Source organism: Chiloscyllium plagiosum, unplaced genomic scaffold (genome assembly GCF_037043375.1).
Source record: "Chiloscyllium plagiosum isolate Xiang-an unplaced genomic scaffold, Cpla_swu_hap1 HiC_scaffold_24, whole genome shotgun sequence".
Classification (NCBI taxonomy): Eukaryota; Metazoa; Chordata; class Chondrichthyes; order Orectolobiformes; family Hemiscylliidae; genus Chiloscyllium; species Chiloscyllium plagiosum.
Genome location: NW_028270162.1, coordinates 31133969 through 31159368, shown reverse-complemented (window position 1 = coordinate 31159368; position 25400 = coordinate 31133969). Strand labels below are relative to the sequence as shown.

General features: G+C 40.7%; 1 protein-coding gene across 2 annotated transcripts in view; it reads left to right on the top strand.

Annotated features, from left to right (window-relative positions):
- Positions 1–25400, top strand: part of morn3 (MORN repeat containing 3) — an 80670-nt gene that overhangs the window by 28677 nt on the left and 26593 nt on the right. For both annotated transcript variants that reach the window (XR_006315387.2, XM_043715743.2), the window contains 2 exons: positions 3998–4157; positions 22958–23142. Coding sequence is in view for 1 of the 2 variants with exons in the window: in XM_043715743.2 (XP_043571678.1) it covers positions 3998–4157; positions 22958–23142 (345 nt within the window). In the remaining variant the exon portion in view is untranslated. The remainder of the gene's footprint in view (positions 1–3997; positions 4158–22957; positions 23143–25400) is intronic.

Sequence of the window (25400 nt, the reverse complement as noted above, 5' to 3'; positions counted from 1 at the left end):
TTTTGAATGGATTTTAAAAAATGTGTGTACACTACATTGGTCTTAAATGAATCAATGAACAGGTGCCCTCACAATGTTCCTGATTTGTTTAATCTGAGTCTTTGTAGATATAGAACTTGAATAATGCTGAATAGTGAGATATTACTGAAGCTTTTTATCTTGCCTTCAACAAGACAAATACAAGAATGTAAAATTACAAATGATTACAACAATTTAAACTGCAGAAGAAAAGGATGTTGATTGGTTGACAAATAGACTCTGATAGGCTGTGGCATTGCCAAGGAGAAAGCAACAGAGTGCTATAGGTTCCACAGGCTCTGAAATAATTCAGAGGTGCAAGGTTGAAAATATTCCTTTTGTTTACAGGGAATGGGTCCTGTGAACGTATCTGTAAAGTCGGTTTTGATATAACGCGATAGTTCTGTTCTTGTGCGATCTCGCGTTATAAGAAAATCGTGCAATTTAAACTAATGAGGCCCGAATCATTTTATATCCAATACAGGCAGGGGAGGTTTGTGTTCTACAAATAATGGTCTAATTCTCCAATCATGTCAAAGCCAATTCATGTTGATGAAATGTGTGTTATAGCAGAACCGTCTGCACGTTGCTTCTAGCAAGTACGCCATATTATAAGTTTGAGTGTGTATTTTTAATTGGTTGTTAGTGTAGCTGTTGTGCACTTGGAATTACTCAGAATTATTTATCAAGTGCTGCCTAATTGCAAAATCACATCAGAAAATAGACCTTTTTTTAGGTATTGGAAGTGCAGGCTAAATATGACCTGTACTCCTAATATTACAAATAACTGAAGGAACATGCTTTGATTTAATCAGCCAGTCATGAGGTTGTACAATCCACATACCTGACATCACACCAGCACTTAGATTCATAGAGATGTATAGCACGGAAACAGATCCTTCGGTCCAACTCGTCCATGGTGAGCAGATGTCTCAAATTAACGTGGTCCCACTTGTCAGCACTTGGCCCATGTTCCTCTAAACCCTTCCAATTCATTGCTTTCTCCATGGCAATGGGAAACTATTGGCCTCAGCCAATTAGTCGGCAACATTTTATCCTCTCGCACAAGTCAGAATTTATACATGAATTGCTCAATAATGTGAAAAAAGAATGTCTTTTTCAGTAGTGTCAGCATCCAAACATAGCTACTGCATTGTAGTATTGTGAAATAGCTTGCTTGATCTATTCAAATTTTTTGAGAGATGTGGCCTTTCTGGTGTAAATTTGACATAAATAAGACATTTTTCAGATCCAAAAGTGGAACCTCTGGCTCATTTAAGAAGTTTTGAGATACTCAGAGAACAAGGATCTGATCAAGATAACCACTGTTATTCTGGATAGTTTTGGTGCTCTCTGTTCATGCTTGCAGGATGAGAACATTTTGAAAGCTGTATTTTACAAGATTGCTGATATGGCCAGTCTTATGTATTTTCCTAACATGATTCTTTAGCTCATAATATGGCTTACATAATCTGTTAAAATTGACATAAATTCATCTGCAAAGACTGATTATCTGCACACTAAAAGGATATGTTCAAGCTTTGTGCCTCTTTCTTGAAGTACTTGGGATCTTGGAGCCAGTAGTTCCCCATTGCTTTCTCCATGGCAGTGGGAAACTATTGGCCTTGGCTAATCAGTCAACAACATTTTCTTCTGTCATACAAGTTGCGCGATCATTTGAAATTTGGCAAGTTTGTTCTGATGACTGTAAGATGGAAAGCTTTGGCAACATATTTCCCTTTTCAACAATATATAACTTTTGTAGGTTTCTAAATGAATTGTTAAAAATAATCTGTAACTTGGAATGCTCTTGAAAATAGTCTATAGCAGCTGAGTGTGTCTGAAAGTGTTCAAGTTCTGCACAGTAAAAAGGCTCGAAGTTCAGAATATTCCAGCGCCAGTGATGTCAATATTGATCTGCTTAAAAAGTTCATTAAATGTACAGGGGGCAAACCATTGATTACACTGTTTCAAATATTCCAAATTCACAATTACCTTCCCAATTCAAATTACTTTTCCACAAAGCAAATTTCCAATTGTGAGATGGGGATATGAAATTGTCTAATTAAAGGCATTAGTAGTTATTTTTTAAAATTCCAGATAACAAAGCAAATAAAACTGCAAACAATGTGGCCTTCTATTTTTATCTGAAGTTCTAGTATTGTCTATATTTTAGTTATCTTCATATAATTCAAAAGTAATAAATAATACAATTAGATGGGAGCTTTACCACTGCACCAACACACTTGCTTGGGTTGTGTGTGCAGGGAACAGTTGTTGAACATTTCCCAGAGTTGTCAAATGGTATTAGAAAATAGCTTCTTAATTACAGTAACTGCACTTGGGGCATATCGCAAGTTAGCTAATCAAATTCACCCAATTTAGCGTTCTTCATCAACTTGTTCTTTTGGCAAGCCATTGTATCCCAGAAGTGAAAGACAAAACAAATGGATGAATTAATTACTGATTTACAGATGTCAGGATTAAAAAGGACAGCTAATGGACTACAAATACTTCCAGATCTCTTTCAATTTCACCAACTATTTTGTGGGACTAAGAACTCACCTCCGTGATAAGAGTGCTCAACTTAGCAATACAAAACTGTAAACTAATTTATGGATGCTGATCTCTTGGTTTCAAAACTAAAATCACTCCAGAAAAAATGTGGCTTAAATGACTTTAACTTGGTTGGAGCCCCAATTAAAAATAATGAATAAGTTTCACCTGAAAGTGGTGGTTTTTGCATTCTGGCAATTTGGAGCCTAGCAGTGTCCAGTCAGATTCCAACTGAACTATCTGCTCTTTAACAATTGGTTACTGTCTTTGGCTGCTTACAATATCTGTTTGCCAGTTTCCTATTAATTGTTTGCACTGTTCAATTGAAATTGGACACAAATGTTTTTTGTTACTTTCTAAGCCTTTTGTTTGGATTTTAAATTTTTATTTCAAGTTGAGAATCAGTGGAACAGGAAGGTAGAGAATATTCATTGTGCAGGAGAGTTGACTTAGAATATAATGACAAGGATTACCGTTACCTTTTCTATCTTTGATTCATGAAATTGCCTTGCAGTTTAAATTGCAATTTCTGTGAAGTAGTAGGCAGGCAATTTGAATGTCAAATTGGAATGAAACAGCAGGTCTTTGTACAAAAAAATTGAAGTATTTTCCACTACCTGGAGGCAAAAAGTTCTCTGAGATGAATTACTTTGGTGGAGTCTGATGATCACTTGAGAACTGATGGATTCTTCTAACTTTCCCAAATTTGCGGACCTTCTACTCATGCCTGGTTGTGAATGAACATATATACATACAATGTACAGAGAAACTACTTCCCTGAAACACAAGCCTGTTAGATAAATAGAGCGATTACTTTGCAATAAACATTTACAGAATTGTTACCATGACCTCCATGGAGGTGCAGTATTCTATATCTCAGCAAATCCTGAGACATGAATTTCCAACAGTGCTTTCGAATGTCCTCTGACCTCTCAGGTGTATGTAAAAAATCCTGTGGCACAGTTTTGAAGAAAAGCATATGAATTATGTACATTGACTTAGCCAATACTTATCTCATAGATAAGTAGATTATCTGATCCTTACTACTTTGCTGTTTCTGGAGTTTGGTGTGTGCAAATTGCCTGTCACTCCTTTGCATTAGAATGGTAGTTACAGTTAGACCATAAAATATAGGAGCAGAATTTAGGCCATTTGGCTCATCAAGTCTGCTGCACCACTCAATCATGGCTGATCATTTCTCAACCCCATTCTCACTTTCTCCCTGGAACCCTTGACAATCAAAAATTTGTCTAGTTCAGACGTAGTTCATTGGCTGTAAAGTGCTTTGGAACATGCTGAGGCTGTGAAAGCCTTATATAAAGTAAGTGTTTATGTCTTTCTTATTCATTTTTTTATGTGATTTCATTTTACTTTTATGTTTTATCATTATTGTTATGATACATCAATGATACCTTTTCTGTAGGGGTTAGGAACGAACTTTTACTCAGATGATGACATTTATGAGGGCCATTGGTATGCTGACAAGAGAAACGGCTGGGGTAGAATGTACTATGCAGATTGCTCTACCTATGAAGGTGAATGGTTTGATGACACTCCCAATGGTCAGGGAATGCTTCGTCTGGGTAAGTTGTGTTTTCCAGTACTTATTATAGTAATCTAAGCTAAATGCTTACTTTCTGAATTGAGTGGCAGCAGTTTGGCTTTTTAACGGGCTGAAATACGTAAAAAATGCACAGTCTGTACTGAGAAAAGTCAAGCAGTGTTATTTATATTTCTGTAATCCCCAACTTCCCTTCTTATTGAATTTATTTTATCCAAAAGCAGTTACTTCTCTGAGTCATCTGTGAACATTTACTATCCTGTCAGGCAGGGGTAAAAGGTTTCATTGTGTTCTTCCCCTTGACTTCAATAAATTCTGCACTTAACTAACTTGTTTACTTTCATTCAAACCTATATCATTTATCTTCTTGCAAGATGTCTCTTCTCGAAAATAAGTTAAGTAATTTGAGCTTATCTTCATAAGTTAGTTAAGTAACCTGGTCACCTATAAGAATTCTTTCTAATGCACTTTTTATCTTTTTTGAAGTTTGCTGACCAAAATGAAATGTCATTATAGTGGGTGTTAACTTGTCATCCGATATCCATTATTTGCATTCTAAAACACACTGGGCTTACATAAAAAAAGAGGAAATGCTGGAAGTCCTTAGCAAGTCTGACAGCCTCTATGAAGATGGAAATGAGTTTATGTTCTAAGCCAATATCCTTTGTCAGAACTGGGGAAAGTTAGCAATGCAATAGGTTTTATGCAAGTTAAAATGAAGAATGTTGGAAAAGGAGCAGAAGAGAAGAAAGAATGAAAGGCAAAAGAGAACTAAATCATTAAACAGTTGACAATGCAGGGCCAAAAGGAATTATAATGCGACATGGTTCCATTTCCTGTATTTGCATGGAAAGGTGGCACGGAAAAGAAAGGGTGTATTGGAGGTGATTGAGCAGCAAACTAGAGTGGTCACCTGGTTGCAGCAGCCTATCTCGACTCAGTTATAATTCTAATGGAGCACTTCAATACCACACTTTGGAGTTCAATGACATCTTACATTCCGATGTTGCTGTTAGGCCACTTTGCACACTGGGACAGGCAGCCATCTCATTCATTGAAACAGTTTGCATTTCTGAACTCTTAGCTTGCATTCTTAACACTCACTCATTTTATACTTACTTCGATGCTCACAGCATCTCTGCCTTGCCTTTTCTGCACCTTGCTATCTCATTCAGAACTTTTAGCACATAGCGACTTGCCATGTTTGTCAGTAACATGGACCTTTAACAAAGCAGTCCACATTCTGATGGAGGCTGCACAAGCCATGTCAGGTTGTGGACTGCTTTGTTAAATCACTAATCCCTTGATTGGTTGCACTAGGTCTGCAGAATTGACCGTGGCCCACCTCCTCCTCTGCAGAGATTAAATCAGTTAAGAACCTGTACTGATATCAGTCAAGAGTCTGGTCAGTCATCAGTTGCTGTTTTCATTCCAAAATGGTTGGGAAATACCCCCAACACCAAGGCCCTTAGCTTATAAGTACCCTTAGTAGAAGTCAAGTACTTTTTGGAAATTCACTTATATCATCTCATGGTTCCTGTTTATCTACACTGCTCATCACCTCTTCAAAGAACTGTGATAAGTGTGTCAGGCATGATTCCCCCTTCATGAAGCCATTACTTAGTTAAAGCCATCTGCTTACTTATATTATGTGTTTCTAAATAATCTGCGATTACATCCTTTATAATAGACTCTAAAATTTTCTCAATGACAGATGCTAAGCTAAGTGTCCTATAGTTTTTTCCATCTCCTATCTTGTTTGAATAAGGGTGTTACCTTTACGGTTTTATAATCCTCTGGGACTTTTCTACAATCTAAGGATTCCAGGAAGATTCCAATGTATCCATTATCTTTGCAGCTACTTCCTTTAAAATCCTACGATATGGCGTATCAGGTCCAGGTTACCTATTGGCCTTTAACCCCATTTGTTTCCCTTGTACATCATCTCTAGTGATAGATGTTGTTTTTATTCCCTGCCACCCAGCCATTCTAAGGTCTCATTGGGTACTTTTCGCACACTTTGAACTGTTGCCAAGTTTCACAACATGTTCTTTTATACACTGCTAATTTTCTTGGATCATGTGAGAAGTTGTTGTGGGGCAGGAAGGTGTCATTGTTCATAACAAATCACTTTCAGTCTGCACCTGACATGGCTTGTGCAGCATACATCAGAATGTGGACTCCATGTTGTAGCATCTCACTACTCACTTTGTTGGGTGCTGCATGTCCAAATGTATGGAAGATGATGGAAGGCTGTCATTTCTGTGTGCTGAAACTGCAGATTGATCACATTACTAAACCTGCTCATGTAGGATCATTGGAAACATCACCAATGGATCCAGGTTGTTACCATCTCTGTTTGCCACAAAAGCAAAGAGAAACACATGCATCTGGAAATCTAGCTGCAGCACAACCTCCAGCAGATGTCGAACAGTCTCAATGCAGAGCTTCCAGTAATATGTTTCCTCAGGATGCAGAGATTCGCAGCCTTTGTCATCACTGAATTCCTCCAGATGAGCAAGCATTGTTCAGCTGCTGAGTGAAGATGTCCAAAGGCACCATGACAGAACTGTATCATCTCTGGAGCATTCAAGATGCTATAGACTGTAGATAGGTACCAGTGAGAGAACCATATCATAGAATCGTAGAATCAAAGAATCCCTACCGTGTGGAAATGGCCTTCGGCCCAACAAGTTCCACCTTCCAAAGAGTAACCCAACCCGGCCCATTCCTCTCCCCTATTATCCTGTATTTACCCCTGATTATTGCACCTAATGTACACAACCCTGAACACTATGGGCAATTTAGCATGGCCAATTTACCTAACCTGCGCATCTTCTGATTGTGGGAGGAAACCAGAGCACCTGGAGGAAACCTGCATAATGCGAATACTTCATTCATAGGAAATGCTTCCAATTCGTAAATATACCATACCTTAAAGTGTGCACAAGGTTGTCTTGAAGTTTCCATGATTCCCAAATCCTTGATAATTCTCAGGTTGCTTGTTCATTTGAAGGGCTGTATGTCCTTTGAGAATAGCCATTGATAGGCTATCCTTTCCAACCATGGCTTATAACTCCATTACACAGACATCTGTATGATGCCAAGCATAAATATAATGCAATGCCTTCTTCCACTGGGAACATTGAGAGCTATATGATGTCTCTTCAAAATGAGGTTCTTATGCTTATTTGCCAGATGGCAAGTTCACATCTTAGATCTACTAAAGTGGATAGAGATGCAGACTTTAGGGATTTAATCCTGAAAATACAATGCATTTATTGCACCATAAACACACGAATATGTTAAATTTAAAAATATCACAACACCAGGTTATAGACCAACAGGTTTATTTGGAAGCACTAGCTTTTGGAGCGCTGTTCCTTCTTCAGGTAGCCGTGGAGTATAAGATCGTAAAACATAGAATTTATAGCAAAGGTTTACAGTGTGATGCAACTGAAATTATATATTGAAAAAGACCTGGATTGTTTGTTAAGTCTCTCATCTTTTAGAATGACCATGTTGCTTTCAGTTCTTTCATATGTAAATCCCAGAAATTTTTTAAAGTTACATTCTCAAATGAACTTTAACAATAGGTGCCATGTCGGCTCAGATATAACATTGAACATGTGAGGTGCCCTGTGTGAGGCTGTCTGTGCCTCAATGTTCAGACTGATTCTATTTCTGAGAAAGGGATTTACAGAATCTTACATGGATTCATACAGTTTTTAAGCAAAATAAAATGTAATTCTGCAAGTACAAATTTACCCCACAAACTTTTTTGTGTGTGTGAGCATGTGCGGGGGGAGGGGTATGAGTGTCTGTGAGAGACTGTGTATGTGTGTGAGAGTGAGTGTAAAGGGGTATAAGTCTGTGAGAGGGTCTGTGTGGGAGCATATGTGTGAGCATATGAGAAAGGGTGTATGTGTGTGTGTAGTGCGGTGGGGTCACCTGGAGTGTGACATGAACCAAGGTCCTTGTTGAGGCCACCCCCATGGGTACCAAACTTTGCTATCAGCCTCTGCTCAGCCACTTTGCATTGGTGCCTGTCCTGAAGTCCGCTCTGGAGGAGTGTCACCCGGAGGTCCGAGGTCGAATGTCCCGGACCGCTGAAGTGTTCTCTGACTGGGAGGGAACACTCCTGTCTGTTGATTGTTGCGCAGTATCCATTCACCTGTTGCTGGAGCCTCTGCTTGGTCTCGCCAATGTATCATGCCTCAGGGCATTCTTGCCTGCAGCGTATGAGATGGACAGCGTTGGCTGAGTCACATGAGTACCTGCCACATACATGGTGGGAGGTGTCCCCATGTGTAATGGTGGTATCTGTGCCAATACTCTGACATGTCTTGCAGTGTCTACCATGACAAGGTCATATGGTGTTGTCCTGAAAGCCGGGCAGTTTGCTGTGCACAATGATCTGTTTGAGATTTGGTGGTTGTTTAAAGGTGAGAAGTGGAGGTGTGGGGAAGGTCTTGGTGAGGTGCTCATCCTCATTGATAATGTGTTGCAGGCTGAGAAGAACATTACGTAGTTTTTCGGCTCCTGGGAAGTACTGAACAACGAAGAGTACCCTGTCGGTTGCAGCTCATGTCTGTCTCCTGAGGAGGTCATTACGGTTTCTTGCTGTGGCACGTCGGAACTGGAGGTCGATGAGTTGGACATTGTACCCTGTAGTTATGAGAGTATCCTTGAGTACTTCCAAGTGCCCGTCACGTTCCTTATCTGAACAGATCCTGTGTATGCATAGGGCTTGTCCGTAGGGGGTGGCTGTGTTAATATGTTTCGGGTGGAAGCTGGAGAAGCGTAGCATCATGAGGTTATCCGTGGGTTTGCAGTAGAGTGAGGTGCTGAGGTGCCCATCCTTGATGGACATGCATGTTCCAAGAATGAAACAGGTACTAGGGAGTAGTCCATGGTGAGTTTGATGGTGGGATGAAACTCGTTGATATCACTGTGTAGTTGTTTCAGGTCCTGCGTAGAGAAGAAATCTTGTTCTAACCTGTGCATGAAAATGTTGACATATTGGGGTGCAGATTTGATCCCCATGGCTGTTCTGTGTGTCTGGATGAAGAACTGGTTGTCAAAGGTGAAAACATTGGGGTTGAGGATAAAGCGGATGAGTTGTCGGACAGTGCTCGGAGAGTGGCAGTTGTTGGTGTTGAGTACTGAGGCTGTTGCCTCGATGGCGTTATTGTGGGGGATGCTGGTGTAGAGTGCTGAAATGTCCATTGTGACAAGGAATGTTCCGGTTTGACTGGTCTGTGGGTGCTGAGTTTCTGTTAGAAATCTGTAGTGTCGCGACAGATGCTAGGAGTCCCCTTTACAGTGGGTTTCAAGATGCTTCGACATAACCAGAGAGGTTCTCACACAGGGTCCCATTGCCTGATACAATGGGACGACCTAGTGTACTGGCTTTGTGTATCTCTGGAAGGCAGTAGAAGTCGCCTACATGAGAAGTACGTGGGATGAGGGCGTGTAGGGAACTCTGAAGGACTGGATCCAAAGTCCTGAGCAAAGTGTTTAGTTCACGGGTGTGCTCTTTGGTCGGATTGGCCGGTGTTGCCTGTATCATTCCTGGTTGTTCTTGCAGTAATCTGTTCTATTCTGAATGATGATGACTCCTCCTTTATCTCCTGGTTTGATGACAATGCTGTGATTGGTTTTGAGAGCATGGATGGTGTTGCGTTGTGATCGGGTGATGTTTTGCTCTACCTTGTGGGTGCAGCTGATGAATCTTGCATTTACATATTTCCTGACAGCTTGAGCATACATGTCAAGCCCAGGGCAGAGGGCCTCCAGTGGGGTGCAATTTGACTCCTTCTTTGGTCGCCCCTCTACGGATCCCTGTAATGTCTGTTCCAGTTCCTTGGTGGGCTCATTGGGATCACTGCTGGCATCTTGAAAGAATTCCCGGAGTCTCATGCGTCTGATGAATACCTCCATGTCTGCTGCAAATCCCATGAGGTCCATTTTGGTGGTGGGGCAGAAATTGAGAGCCATGCTAAGAACTTCAGTCTCTTCCGGTTGAAGGGTGTGGTCCGATAAATTGACAATCGACTTCCCCGTGGTGATAACTTTTTCCCCTGCGGTGCTAGGGCGGGCTTGGCTACTGCTGGTGGTGATGCCAAGTTTTCTGCAGTTTCTTGTTCTTGGTGTGCATGTATGTGGTGTAGCTCAATCGCCTAGCCTGTTTGCAATGTCCCGTAATTGTACTGCTGTATCCAGAGTGTAGATTGAGAGTGCAGTCTGAACATTGAGGCACAGACAGCCTCACACAGGACACTTCACACCTTCAATGCATTATTTGGGCTGACATGGTACCTATTGTTAAAGTTCACTTGAGAATGTAACTTTAAGAATGTTCTGGGATTTACATATGAAAGAACTGAAATCAATGTGGTCATTCTAAAAGATGAGAGACTTAACAAACAATCCAGGTCTTTTTCAATGCATAATTTCAGTTGCATCACATTGTAAACTTTTGCGATAAATTCTGTGTCTGATAATCACCTAATGAAGGAGCAATGCTCCGAAAGCTAGTGCTTCCAAATAAACCTGTTGGACTATAATCTGGTGTTGTGTGATTTTTAATTTTGTATACCCCAGTCCAACACAGGCTCCTCCAAATCATGAATATGTTGGAATGACTGCAAATAAACTACTGGAACATGCTGTGGCTCTGGATGAGCCACTGTTAACTTCTATGAAGATTTGATGCATGGTATTGATCACTTTGCTGGTAGTCATAGTGTGTGTGGTCAAATCAGAGAATGCTGATCCTAACTCCTTTTGCTGCTATAGCACATATAGCACCTTCCAGAAATGCGGGTTATGTGCATAACTATATACTCTGTTTTGAACAGGTGATAATTGAATGATTAGAGTTTTCAAATGGATTCTTTGGGCAAAGTTTCATGTTGGAGATGGAAATCAGGAGGTGAGACGAATCCATCCATTTGCAATCCTAGCTCTGAGTTGAGACTACCAGTATACAGTAATCAGTTGAATCTTCCTACTACAGTACTTAATCATCTTCCTTATCTTCACACCCTATTGCCCACTATCCACTTCATGAACTCAAAAGCTCTATTATACTAGTTGGTAGCCTCTGAATTGCCCATAAAACTCCCTGAGTAAACAAACACTCTTCAGAGCACATGTATTAACAATAAAGCTTGTAAAATCATCAAGAATTAGAAGTATTGATTGGCTAATAAAAATCCCTGAGTAAACAAACAAACTGTTTACTTCAGGCAGTCAGTATTTAGAAGTCTATTGATCTCTCATCTTTCACGTATCAATGATTCATCTTCGATAGTCCTTTTGGGAGAACAAATTCCAAAGATTCACTGTCCTCTGTGTGAAGAAATTCTTTCTCATATCAGTCCTAAATGGTTTACCCCTTATTCTGAGACTCTGTCTCCTGGTGCTAGATTGTCCCCGGCCTGGGGAAATATCCTTTCTACATCACCCTGCTTAAAACTTCAGGAATTTTTAAAGTTTCAAATGCATTTTTACTCAGTGCTTGTAAAATGCATCATTGTTTCTTTGGTTTTCTTTTAAACTTTTTTCTTGCATTCTTTCTTAGTTGTCTCTGTCACTTCCTTAACTCTGTTCCATATTTTCCTTAGTATTTTGAAGTTATTATTCTGATCCTTTTTGGGCATCTTCAATTTCAATCAGTCTATAATCGATTTTTTTTATCTATGGCATGCTACAACTACCAGTGGTTTCTTTATTAAAAGAAATTAATTAAAAGAACTCATTCTTTTTATAAAAACAACTAAAGATACAGGATATCGCAGTTTGTGTAAATGTTAAAGACAAGAGTATCAGGTGCCCTTACATTATCAACCCAATATCGAGTGATTTCTTTCAGATGACAGTTAAACTAAGGATCCCTCTCCTTTCTTAGGTAAATGTGACACTACTCAAAGAAAAGTAAGGTCTTTCTCCTCTTGGTCCTTACCAATATTTATAATTCAGTCAATGTTGGTAAAACGGACTGGTCAATGGGACCTTGCTATGTACAAGTTGCATATTACTTTTGAAGTGTATTCACAGTTGTACTTTTATTTGTAGAGAGCTTTGGGATTATCTAAATCCCAAAATTTAGAATTGGAATTCTAAAGTTGTGAAAAGTGCTATATAAAGACAAGTCTTTCTTTTTCTTGAAATTCTCTTTCCACTTTATCTTAGCTTGGTCATTCATGTTTTAAATTCCTGATCCAGTTTGAATTTGTTTTTTTAGTTCTAATTTATTCCTTTTCCAATAGGATGTCAAACTTTTTCATATTATGTCTATTGCTCACCCAATTACCTCTACCTTTATTAGCATTAAGCAAATAAGTTCAAGACATCAAAGACCTTGAGTGCAACGGTAGCACTTGGTTGCACAACCTCCAGGAGGTGCCATAGCTCTGAGATAACTTAGAGAAGGTAGCCTTCGTGTGCATTGCTGCTCAGATGAGTGCAAATATGCTGATCCTGTGCCTGTATGTGCCAATGGGAGGGTAAAGATTCATGTACTTGTGCCTCCTTCAATTTGCTCTGCTTGATGCTGCTTTTCTTATTCCTTTAGCCAATGCTGGACTCAGTTGAAACTTTATTGCTGGAACAGCACAGCAGGTCAGGCAGCATCCAGGGAACAGGAGATTCGACGTTTCGGGCACAGGCCCTTCTTCAGGAATGAGCAGAGAGTGTTCAGCAGGAGAAGATAAAAGGTAGGGAGGAGGGACTTGGAGGAGGGGAGTTGGAAATGTGATAGGTGGAAAGAGGTCAAGGTGAGGGTGATAGGTCGGAGTAGGGTGGAGGCGGAGAGGTCAAGAAGAAGACTGCAGGTCAGGAAGGCGGTGCCGGGCTGGAAGGATCCCTGCGGTTGGGAACCCTCCAACCGCAGGGGATGAACTTGGACTTCACCAGTTTCTTCATCCCCCCTCCCCCCACCTTGTCTCAGCCGGATCCTTCCAGCCCGGCACCGCCTTCCTGACCTGCAGTCTTCTTCTTGACCTCTCCGCCTCCACCCTACTCCGACCTATCACCCTCACCTTGACCTCTTTCCACCTATCACATTTCCAACTCCCCTCCTCCAAGTCCCTCCTCCCTACCTTTTATCTTCTCCTGCTGAACACTCTCTGCTCATTCCTGAAGAAGGGCCTGTGCCCGAAACGTCGAATCTCCTGTTCCCTGGATGCTGCCTGACCTGCTGTGCTGTTCCAGCAATAAAGTTTCAACTTTGATCTCCAGCATCTGCAGACCTCACTTTCTCCTCAATGCTGGACTCAACAGCACGATTCCCAAATGTGGGATGCAAAAAGCAATTTGAGGTCAGAAAAGTGTACAGCTGCTGTATGCATTGAAAAATATCTTAGAATTTAAGCTGAGAGCAGTTAAGTGTCCCTTTTAAATACTGTTAGAAATGGCTCCCTCCTGACTGACAACTCATGGTTTGAAAAGGGTCAAGGAAAAAGCAGTGATGATGCAGGCTGAAGTTCAAGTTAACAATTATTTAGAAGGCAGTTGTCTTTGTCAGACAGGACCATTTCAATAAGCTGGATATTTAATTTTAGGAATATCTGTAACAAATAACTTGTTCCTATTGGCTTTGCATGCACAGACCTCCAGTGGTACATTTTACATTGGGGTTGGGTCGATTTTCATGGCTATAGACAAATACTGTGTATTAAATATTGATGAATTTTGTGAGTTCATATGCTGCTATTTTAGAAATTCATACCCAAAATGTACTACAACAATCCACATATGATCATGTGTGAGCGAAATCAATTATGAGTCTTGCCCCCATATTGCTGTGAAACAATAATGTCCAAGGTGTCATCGGTAGGAAGAACATGTAGAATTCAACAACCATAAAACAAGTTTATTAGGCAAGATGCAAAAATTATTTTTTTTCCCCCGAGTGATTTGTACTCTATGGAGAAATAAAAGTTAACTGGTTCGATTGACTTGAGGTTTTTTTTGCCATAGGGCCTGATATTTGAGATGGGGTTAGAGTTGACAGTTTGAGGGACTTGTGTGCTGAGCTGAGTACTGGTGCTAGAAACATTCAGGTTAATCAGGATCAGGCCTTCTGGACAGGTGCTGGTCCCTAGAAATTTACTAGTAGGCAAACATCTGATAATAGTGTTAAACTAAACAATTTCACAAAAGATTACAAATGATTACAGTATAGGTAAAAGTGACCACTGCACTGTCCTTGTGGAGACAAAGGCTTGCCTTCACATTGAGAATAAACTCCATAATGTTGTGTGGCACTATCACCATGCTAAATGGGGTAGTCTTTGAATCGATCTTGCAGCTCAAGCATGGGCATCCATGGGGCGCTGTGGACCGGCAACAGCAGTGGAACTGTACTCTAGCACAATCTGCAACCTCATGGCCTGGCATATCCCCCACTCAACCATTACCATCAAGCCAGGGGATCAACCCTGGTTCAATGGAGAGTGCAGGAGGGCATGTCAGGAGCAGCATCACGCATACCTAAAAATGAGGTGTCAACCTCTTGAAGCTACCAAACAGGATTACCTGCATACCAAATGCCATAAACAGCAAGTGATAAACAAAGCTAAGCAATCCCACAACCAATGGATCAGATCTAAGCTCTGCAGTCCTTCCACATCCAGTTGTGAATGGTGGTGGACAATTAAACAACTCACTGGAGGAGGAGGCTCCACAAATATCCACATCCTTCATGATGGATGAGCCCAGAACATCAGTGCAAAAGATAAGGCTGATGCATTTGCAACAATCTTCAGTCAGAAGTGCCGAGTGGATGATCCATTTCGGGCTCCTGCAATGATTCCCAGCATCACATATACCAGTCTCCAACCAATTCGATTCATGTCCATGTGATATCAAGAAACGGCTGGAGACACTGGATACTGCAAAGGTAATGGGCCCTGATAATATGCCGCTCCTCAAGCCAAGCTCTCCCAGTAAAGTTACAACATTGGCATCGACCTGACAATGTGGAAAATTGCCCAGGTATGTCCTGTATATAAAAAGCAGGACACATCCAACCCGGCCAATTACCGCCTAATCAGTCTCTCTCCATCATCAGTAAAGTGATGGAAGGGGTTATCACCAGTGCTATCAAGCAGCACCTGCTCAGCAATAACCTGCTCAGTGACGCACAGTTTAGGTTTTGCCGGGGTCATTCAGCTCCTGATCTCATTACAGCCTTGGTTCAAACATGAACTAAAGAGTTGAATTCCAGAGATGAGGTGAAAGTGACAGCCCTTGACATCAAGGCCACATTTGACTGAGTATGGCATCAAGGAGCCCTAACAAAACTGGAATCAATGGGTATCAGGGGGCAAACGCTCCACTGGTTAGAGTCATACCTGGCATAAAGGAAGATGGTTGTGGTTGTAGTTGGTCAGTCATCTCAGCTCCAGGACGCCTCTGCAGAAGTTCCTCAGGGTAGTATCCTAGGCCCAACAATCTTCAGGTGCTTCATCAATGACCTTCCCTCTGTCATAAGGTCTGAAGTGGGGACGTTTGCTGATGATTGCAGTGTTCAGCACCATTCGCAACTCCTCGGATACTGAAGCAGTCCGTGCTCAAATGCAACAAGATCTGGACAATATTCAGGATTGGGCTGACAAGTGGTAAGTAACATTTGTGTCACAGAAAAGCTAGACAATGACCATTACCAATAAGAGACACTGTAACTACCACCCCTTGACATTCAACAGTATTACCATCACTGAATCTTCCACTGTCAACATCCTTGGAGTTACCATTGATCAGAAACTCAACTGGATTCACCACATAAACATAGTGGCTACAAGAGCAGGTCAGATACTGGGGATACTGCGGCAAGTAACTCACCACTTGACACCCCAAAGTCTATCCACCATCTATAAGGCACAAATCAGAAGTGTGCTGGAATACTCCCCACTTGCCTGGATAGGTGCAGCTCCAACAACACTCAAAGCTTGACACCATTCAGGACAAAGCAACTTGCTTGATTGGCACCAGATCTACAAACATTCAATCCCACCACCAGTGCTCAGTAGCAGCAGTGTGTACTATCTACAAGATGCACTGCAGAAATTCACCAAGGATCCTTAGACAATACCTTCCAAACGCATGACCACTTCCACCTAGAAGGACAAGGGTAGCAGGTATTTGGGAACACCACCACCTGCAAGTTCCCCTCCAAGACATTCACTACCCTGACTTGGAAATATACTACCATTCCTTCACAGTCATTGTGTCAAACCCCTGGGATTCCTTCCCGACTGACATTGTGGGTCAACCCACAATAAGTGGACTGCAACGAATCAAGAAGGCAGCTCACCACCACCTTCTCAAGGGCAAATAGGGATGGGCTATCAATGCTGGCCAGCCAGCGATGCCCATGTTGCACAAATGAATTTTTAAAAATCTGCTCTTGGAAGTAGAGAATAAATAATTGAGAAAATTTTCAATAGGTAAGGAAGAACCAATATGTTGAAGTACTTCCAATTTAAGTCACTACAACAGCTAGAGCAATAAAGATGGTTTTCTTTTTCACAGAGAAGGCTGATTGGAAATTTAATTGACATTAATACAATTATAAAGGATCTAGAGAGAGTGGTTAGGATGGACTATTTCCCTTACTTCAGAGATCAATAAGTAGAGGCATAAATTTCAAGTAATTCAAAAAAGGATCTTAGAGAATTGAGAATTATTAACATCCAGAGGGTGGCAGTCATCTGGAATTCACTGTCTGATAGAGAAATATATAGGCAAAACCCTTTTCGTATTATAAAAAATATTTGAATGAGGACATGCAGTTCAATGACCAATAGAGTTACAGCCTGAGAGCTGGAAACTAAGATTAAGCTGGAAAGCTCTTTTTCAGGTGGCATAAATGTATTCAACTGAATGGCTATCTTTCTGTGGTTCCTTTCTTGGCTTTTTATTAAAATAAATATTCTAAGTAACTGAAGACATGGGCAAAAACAACATTGTCACATTAGGCAAGGGTTGGCAAGTTTAAAACTAAAATATTTTGGAAATCTGGAAAAAAAAAATCAAATTATGCAGAATACTCAACAGTTTTGGTAACATCTGTATAGAGAGAGAGAGAGAGAGAGACAGACAGAGAGTGCTAATGGGCTGAAGTTTACTAGAAATTGTTAAGATTCATGCATGGGTTTTCTCTGTGAACCCTAGTGAGATTTCTTACGCTAAACTCTGAAACCTGCCTCATTAGCTGTGTGTCGTACCTCCATGGTGCCCCACGCATCCTAACTTCTCTGCCAGTAAGGCAGAAGCACTTGCCACAACTGGGATCTCCTGATGCTGGCACCATTTTTAAGTCCATCCATGCAGGTAGGAATTTCCATTCACTGTGCACAGAATGGAAGGGGGAACTGAGAAAAAAAACTTCAGGGAACATAAGAGACATGGCTGACAATTCGTTGCAAATCCAAGTGTTTATCACTCCCAGAGTAACCATGTCCTCCAATGCACTGTTGTCTCCTCCACCCTTGTTTATTGTTGTTCCCCTTCATGGTATTGTTCCCTCTGTATCGCAAAATGCTGCCTTCAATCTACAGAATTGAGTTTGCCAACTTCCTTACCAAGAAGTGGCCCCAGACAAAGCCTCCACTCCTTGAATTTGATTGAGTTGATATCCAGGACTGACTAGAACTGCTTTTGAAAATGGAGACGGGATCTCTCTGACTTTCTTGTCAGTAATTATCATTGTCTTGTTCTATCCGTTGGATGAGAGAATGGGAAACCACAAATAAATAAATTCATAGAGTCATAGAAGTGCAGAGCACAGAAACAGACTCTTTGGTCCAATTTATCCGGATGCCTTTAAAATGTTGTAATTGTACCACCACTTCCTCTGCCAACTCATTCCATACATGCACCACCCTCTGTATGAAGAAGTTGCCCCTTTGGTCCCTTTTAAATCTTTCCCCTCTTACCTTAAACCTATGTTCTCTAGCTTTGGACTCCCTTATTCCGGGGAAACGACTTTGTCTATTTACCCTATCATTACCCGTCATGAATTTATAAACCTCTATAAGGTTACCCCTCAGCCTCTGACGCTGCATGGAAAATTGCCCCAGCCTATTCAGCCTCTCATTATAACCCAAACCCTTGAACCCTGGCAACATTCTTGTATATCTTTTCTGAATGCTTTCAAGTTTCACAACATCCTCCCTTTAGTAAGGAGACCAGAACTGAATGCAGTATTCCAAAATTGGCCTAACCAATGTCCTGTACAGCCGCAACATGACCTCCCAACTCCTGTACTCAGTACTCTGACCAATAAAGGCAAACTTCTCAAATGCCTTCTTCACTATCCTATCTACCTGCAACTCTACTTTCAAGGAACTAGGTCTCTTTGTTCAGCAACACTCCCCAGGACCTTACCATTAAGTGTATAAGTCGTGCTTGGATTTGTTTTTCCAAAATGCAGCACCCCACATTTATCTAAACTCCATCTGCCACTCCTCGGCCCATTGGCCCATTTGATCAAGATCCCATTGTAATCTGAGGTAATTTTCTTCACTGTCCACCATACCTTCGATTTTGGTGTCATCTGCAAACTTGCTAACCATACCTCCTATGTTCACATCCTAAATGAGGTGAGATAAAGTAATAATGCCATGCTAATACATGCAAATAGCCCTCTCCCTGCTCACTTGCAATATTCTTATCTGACCATTCAAACTTGGTTGGAGAATGGACTTTTTCTTGCTCAATGCCAAGAATCTGATTTCTAAAGATTTCATCCTATTTTTCAACTAACTCACGAATGCTCTCATCATTCGTGGGTTCCACCTATTATTTCAGGTTAATGACATTTCAACAAAAAGGAAACGGACTGGTAAAAAGTCTTACAGTTATGAGTCTTCTATTATTACAAAAATCTGCAATACATATAGTCTCTATCTGACATGATAAATGGCTTAATAATTCTGTTCTAATATAGCATTGGACAAATTGCTATTCAACTTATAAGTTCATAAGATATCGGAGCAGAATTAGGCCATTCAGCCCATCGATTCTGCTCTGCCATTCGATCATGGCAGATATGGCCCTCACCCCCATTTTCCTGCCTTCTCCCGATATCCCTTCAATCCATTACCAATTAAAAATCTGTCTAATTTCTCCTTTAAATGTACTCTCTGTCCCAGCAGCTATTGCACTTTCGGGTCGCGAACTCAACAACCCTTTGGGAGAAGTAGTTTCTCCTCAACTCTGTTTTAAATTTGCTACCCCTTATCCTAAGACTCTGACCTCCCGTCCTAAAATGTCCCACAAAAGAAAGCATTTGCTTCTTATTTCCTCATTGCAATTTACTGTCCCGCCTATTTTTGTGTCGTCTGGAAATTTGGCATTAGATCCTTCCAACCTTGTATCTAAGCCATCAGTGTAGATTGTAAATAGCTGGAATCCAAGAACTGAACCCTCTGGCATTGTTCTCGTTAGATCTTGCCATCCAGAAAAAAAAAATTGATCGCAAATCTGTCTTCTATCCATCAGCCAGTCATCTATCCAAGCTAATGAATTACCACGAATCCCATATGGTACAACCTTATGAATTAACCTTTTGTTCGGCACCTTATTGAATGCCTTCCGGAAGTCCAGATATATTACAACTTCAAAACCCCCATTATCTACTTTCCTTGTTACATCTTTGAAAAACTCTAACAAATTAGTCAAACATAATTTTGCCTCCATAAAACCATGATGGATAGTGTTGTGACTTTCCAAATATTTCTTCCTGGGTAATTGATTATATCACTTTCCTAAAGATAGAGGTGAAACTAACTGGTCTGTAATTTCCCACACTTTGCCTCCTTCCCTTTTTGAATAGGCATTAGCATTTTTCCAATTCGCTGTAACCTTTCCCATGTCCGGGGAATTTTGGAATATCGTAGTCAATGGATCCAGTATCTCCAGTGCCACTTCCTTTAATACCCTCGGATGTAGGCCCTCGGGCCTGGGGGACATGTCTGCCCTCAACCTTAATAGTTTGCTGAATACCTTTTCCCTATCAATGTTGATTGTTCTACGTTCTACCCTCTCTATTGTCTTTGACTTGCCTGTTCCAATAGGATTGATACTGTTGTCCTCCACCATGAAAACGGAGGCAAAGTATTGATTTAGCCATCTCCATGTTCCCCACTATAAACTCTCCGCTTTCATCTTCCAAGGGACCAACATTCACCTTAGTGACTCTCTTCCCTTTTATATGCCCATAGAAGCTTTTGCTATCCTTTTTGCTATTTTGTGGTAGTTTTCTTTCATAATTTATCTTACGTCTTCTTATTTTTTTTTAGTATCCCTTTGTTTATGTTTGAAAGTTTCCCAATCTTCTAGCCTTTCACTGGCCTTTGCCATATGGTATACCTTAGCTTTTGACTATATATTGTCCTTGACCTCATTGTTTAGCCATGGATGTTTTTTTTAATTTTGAATTCTATCATAAAATGGTCACTAATGTGGATTTCACCAATTTCCTCATTTCCCCTCCCCCCACCTTATTCCAGATCCAACTTTCCAACACGGCATTGCCCTCTTGACCTGTCCATCCTCTTTCCCATCTATCAGCTCCAGTCTCCTCTCTGACCTATCACCTTCACCCCCACCTTCATCTACTTATAGCACTCTCAGTTACCTTCCCCCAGTACCACCCCCTCCCATTTATCTCCCAGCCCCCTTGGCCCACAAGCCTCATTCCTGATGAAGGACTGATGCCCTAAACGTCGATTCTCCTGCTCCTTGGATGCTCTCTAACCGGCTGTGCTTTTTCAACACCATTACTCTCGACTCATTGAACTCCATTCACTTGCTTGGAGTTCATCAGTTAAGGCCTCACCCATAATCTTTGGGCTTTACAGAAACATCCATCAATCTCCAATCAATTTTAATTCAATGTGACTAGCAAGAAGGAATTCAATAAATGATGTACCATTGACAATAATGCTTGAGGATCTCATGACTACATTTGCTTCATTGGGTTTGGGGTCTAGGGGAATACAGGTAACAAAGTTAAAAGCACATCCATAGCTTACTGCACTTCAATTTACTTCTGTTTCACTGCATTTAAGGGATAGATTTAATTTTCAGAGATAATATAGTGAGTTGAACTGGTATCTGCCAAACTGCCACAGTGTGGCAGAGGTGTTGTTTCAGTTTCATGGAAAATTAGAAAATCAAACAGAGCTGGATTGCAGGTGAGTGGGGAGTCTGATGGTTACCAGAAAAGGGAAAAAAGGGTCAGAATATTTGAAACATCATATCATATCAAGACATCATACAAGAGTATGGAAATCTGATAATAGAACAACGCAAAGGCTTTGTATCTGAATACACGAAGCATCCAGAATAAAATTAATGTGCTCACAGTGCTAATTGTGACAAATGGATATGATTTGGCAGTACTAACCAAGACGTTAAAGGAAGACCAGGTTTGGGAATTGAATATCTAAGAGTATTCAATGTTTTCAAAGGATAGGCAGGAAAGAAAAGGAGGTGGTACAACTTTGTCAGTAAAGGGAGGGATCTGAGCTGTAGTAAGAAATGATATCAGCACTGTGGTGGTCAAGGTATAGAATCAGTCTTGAGTAGAAATAAAAAACAGCAAGGGAGTAATCCATAGGTCACTAAACAGTATTGTGCACTATTGCAGGACTATAAATCAGGAAATACTGGAGACTGTAAGAAAGATACAAATCACGGTTGATTTTAATAGGCACATTGACTGGCAAGGGTCACATCGAGGGAAAGTTCATTTGAATGAATTCACTTTTTGGAACAATATCTTAGAAATCCCATAGTGCAGAACAAGGCCATTCGGCCCATTGAATCAGCAATGAACCATTAAAGAGCATCCCACCCAGTCCCAGTTCCCCACCCTAGCCCAATAATCCTACATTTACCATGGCCAATCTACCTAACCTGCACATCTTTGATTGTGGGAGAAAACCAGAGCACAGAGGAAACTCATGCAGACATGGGGAGAAAGCACAAACTCCATAAAGGCAGTCATCCAAGGCTGGAACCGAAACCATGCCCCTGGGGCTGTGAGGCAGCAGTGCTAACCTAATATGTTGGGGAACCAAGTAGAGAGCAGACTATCCTGGATTTGGTATGTGTAAGCCTCAAACTTGGCACCGCCCTCTTGACCCATCCATCGCCTTTCCCATGTATCTGCTGCGTCCTCCTCTCTGACCTATCACCTTCTCCTATTTATTTCTCAGTTCCCCCCGGCCCACAAGCGTCATTCCTGATGAAGGGCTTATGCTCGAAATGTCGGTTCTCCTGCTTCTTGGATGCTGCTTGACTGGTTGTGCTTTTCCAGCATCGCACTCTTGACTCTGATCTCCAGTATTTGCAGTCCTCACTTTCTCCAATGTGTGTGAGGAGGATATGCTTACACTGTGCAAGATTGTGGTCTGATTAGATTAAATAGAATTTATACTTTGATTACCATCTTAAATATATTTACTATTGAATCCTTTATACAAGCAATCAGTTCGGGAAGAATCTCTATATATTAATATGATTTTATGATTTACATGCCACAGAGAATTACTTTTAGTTTTGGGAATTACATTTTTATCTTTACACAAAAAAAATTAAAAAATTGAGTTTGAGAAACTGGTAAACACCCTTAAGATAATTATAATTTGAAGTTTACTTCAAATAGTTTGAGATGAAAGCATATAAACAACAGTAGAATTCAGATTTACTGAACAAAATAGTCAGGATCCAAAATGGTGGATTAGTTATTTGTAGGTATTACTGACTTTTATATCAGTTAATAGTTATGTCTTTATTCAGCCAATGAAAATCGCTATGAAGGCTTGTGGAAAAATGGAAAGAAACATGGAACCGGAAAGTTTTTCTTCTTTGAGAAAGGCCAAATGTATGAAGGTGTATGGGTTGACGACATTCCAAAGTGTGGAAAAATGATTGATTTTGGTCGAGAAGGTGCAATTAATCCTACTTCCTATCCAATACCTCAGGTACTTAAATTTTATTGTGCTTATAAGCCAGACCATTATACAACTTATGCATAATTTATTTACGATTAAAATGAAAAAGGCCATTTAATACATTGTATTTTTTTTCTTTCTGATGAATCATGCGCAATTTGTAATATTGTAGGTGTACTGCAAATTAAACTTTTAAGGGAAGATGACTTACTAGATATGTGCATGTGTGTCTGTTTATAAATTCCTATATCATATAATCTACTTAATTAGGATATATTTTCTTTTGTTTTATGTGTGTGGTTACCATATTTATCCCCATCAATGTTAGAATGTGGAAAGAAATCTCTATATAAGTGCTGTGGTAGAACGTAAGGAATATGTGCAGGATGAGGCAATTCAGCCCCTCCATTATTCAATGTGATCATGGCTGATCTCATTCAGCATCAAGTCCATTTTCCAGCTCGCTCTCTTCATAACCCTTCAACCCGGTACTAATTAAAAATCTATCTTCCCCCTCCTTAAATTTACTGAATATCCCAGCATTCACTATATTCTGGGGTAGTGAATTCTACAAATTCACAACCCTTTGACAAAAGTAATTTCTACACATTTCTGTTTTAAATTTGCTAGCCTCCATCTGCTTGCTACATCTTCTAAGAACACAAGTGAATTAATTAAATATGGTTTATCTTTCATTAAACCATTTTGACTTCCTAAATGCCATGTCATTACTTCTTTAATCATGGATTTGAACAATTTCCCACCGACATATGTTAAACTAACTGGTCTGTCGTTTTCTAGTTTTTGTCTCCCTTGCTTTTTTGAATAAAGGGGTTAAATTTGCATTTTTCCAATCCATTGGAACCTTTTCCACATCCAGGGAATTTTGGAATATTATAGCTAATGGATCACTTCCTTTAAGACCCTTGAATTTCGGTCATCAGTCCCTGGGAACTTGTCTGCCTTAAATCCCAATGCTCAGTACTTTTTCCCTATGATGATGATGATGACCAGAGATGACTTTCTGGTCAAGACAGTGGCCAAGTAGCAGCACAGTGATTGGACTCCTGGATCTTTTTCTGTTTTTACTTTTGTTTATCCTTCTTTGTCTGCCTTTTAAAAAGAACTTTAACCTTACTTACCTTCTTGTGGAGAGCTTGGACAGCATTGAGGTATTCAGCACTTTTGGGGGCAAGGTTTGTTCCAGTGAGGGTTGAGGGAGTTGTGATAGTGCTCTCCAGCAGTGGTGGAGGGAGGTGAGATTGTGTTCTTAGTGGTGGCAGAGGGAGATAAGTTTGGGCCCAGTGGGGGACCCAGCAACTTCAGTGGCGGCTGCATTTCTGAGCTCAGTCCAGTGCGGACTCATGCAGCGGCAAATGGCGACATGGTTCCAGCAGCAGCGGTGCAGTGGAGGGATTTTAGTTTGGCTGACAGCTTCGTGCTGCTGATGGTCTTAGCATCAGGGTGGAACAGCATGGATCCAAGACCATGGCTGAGCACTTGGCCGTGTTGAACATTTAACTTTATTTTTCTACACTTATACTCTATGTATGGTTTATTTCTGTGTTTTAAGATGGCTCCAGACAGCGGCAACATTATACACCACTTTTCAAAGTATTTGTAACAAATACATGTAACAATAAATAAAGCAATAAAATCAATGATTGTTCTGAGTTCCTCCCTTTCCATAACCTTTGCATTACATGTTATGACTGGGATGGTACTAGTGTCCTCCACTGCGAAAACTGAAACGAGATGTTGATTTAGCAGATTTGCCATTTCTGTGTTCCCCAAAATTAACTGCCCAGTCTCATCCTCCATGGGATCAGCATTCACTTTAGCTACTTTGTTCCCTTTTATATGCTTATCGAAGCTTTCGCTATCTGATTTTACAGACTGATTAGCTTAACCTCGGTCATGGATAAGATCCTGGAATCCATTGTGAAGGATGAGATTTCTCAATACTTTGAAATGTATGGTAAAATAGGGCAAAGTCAGCATGGTTTCATCAAAGGGGAGGTCATGCCTGACAGATCTGCTAGAATGCTGAAAGCAGCATCAAGCAGGTTAAACCAAGGAGAGCTAATGCATGTTATCTATCTGGACTTCAAGAAGGCCTTTGACTAGGTGCCGCAAAGGAGGCTATTGAGTAAGATAAGGGCCCATGGTGTTAGAGGCAAGATGCTAGCTTGGATAGAAACTTGGCTGTCTGGCAGAAAGTGGGGATAAAAGGGGCCCTTCTCAGGATGTCAGTAGGTGATAAGTGGTGTTCCACAAAGCTGTGTTGA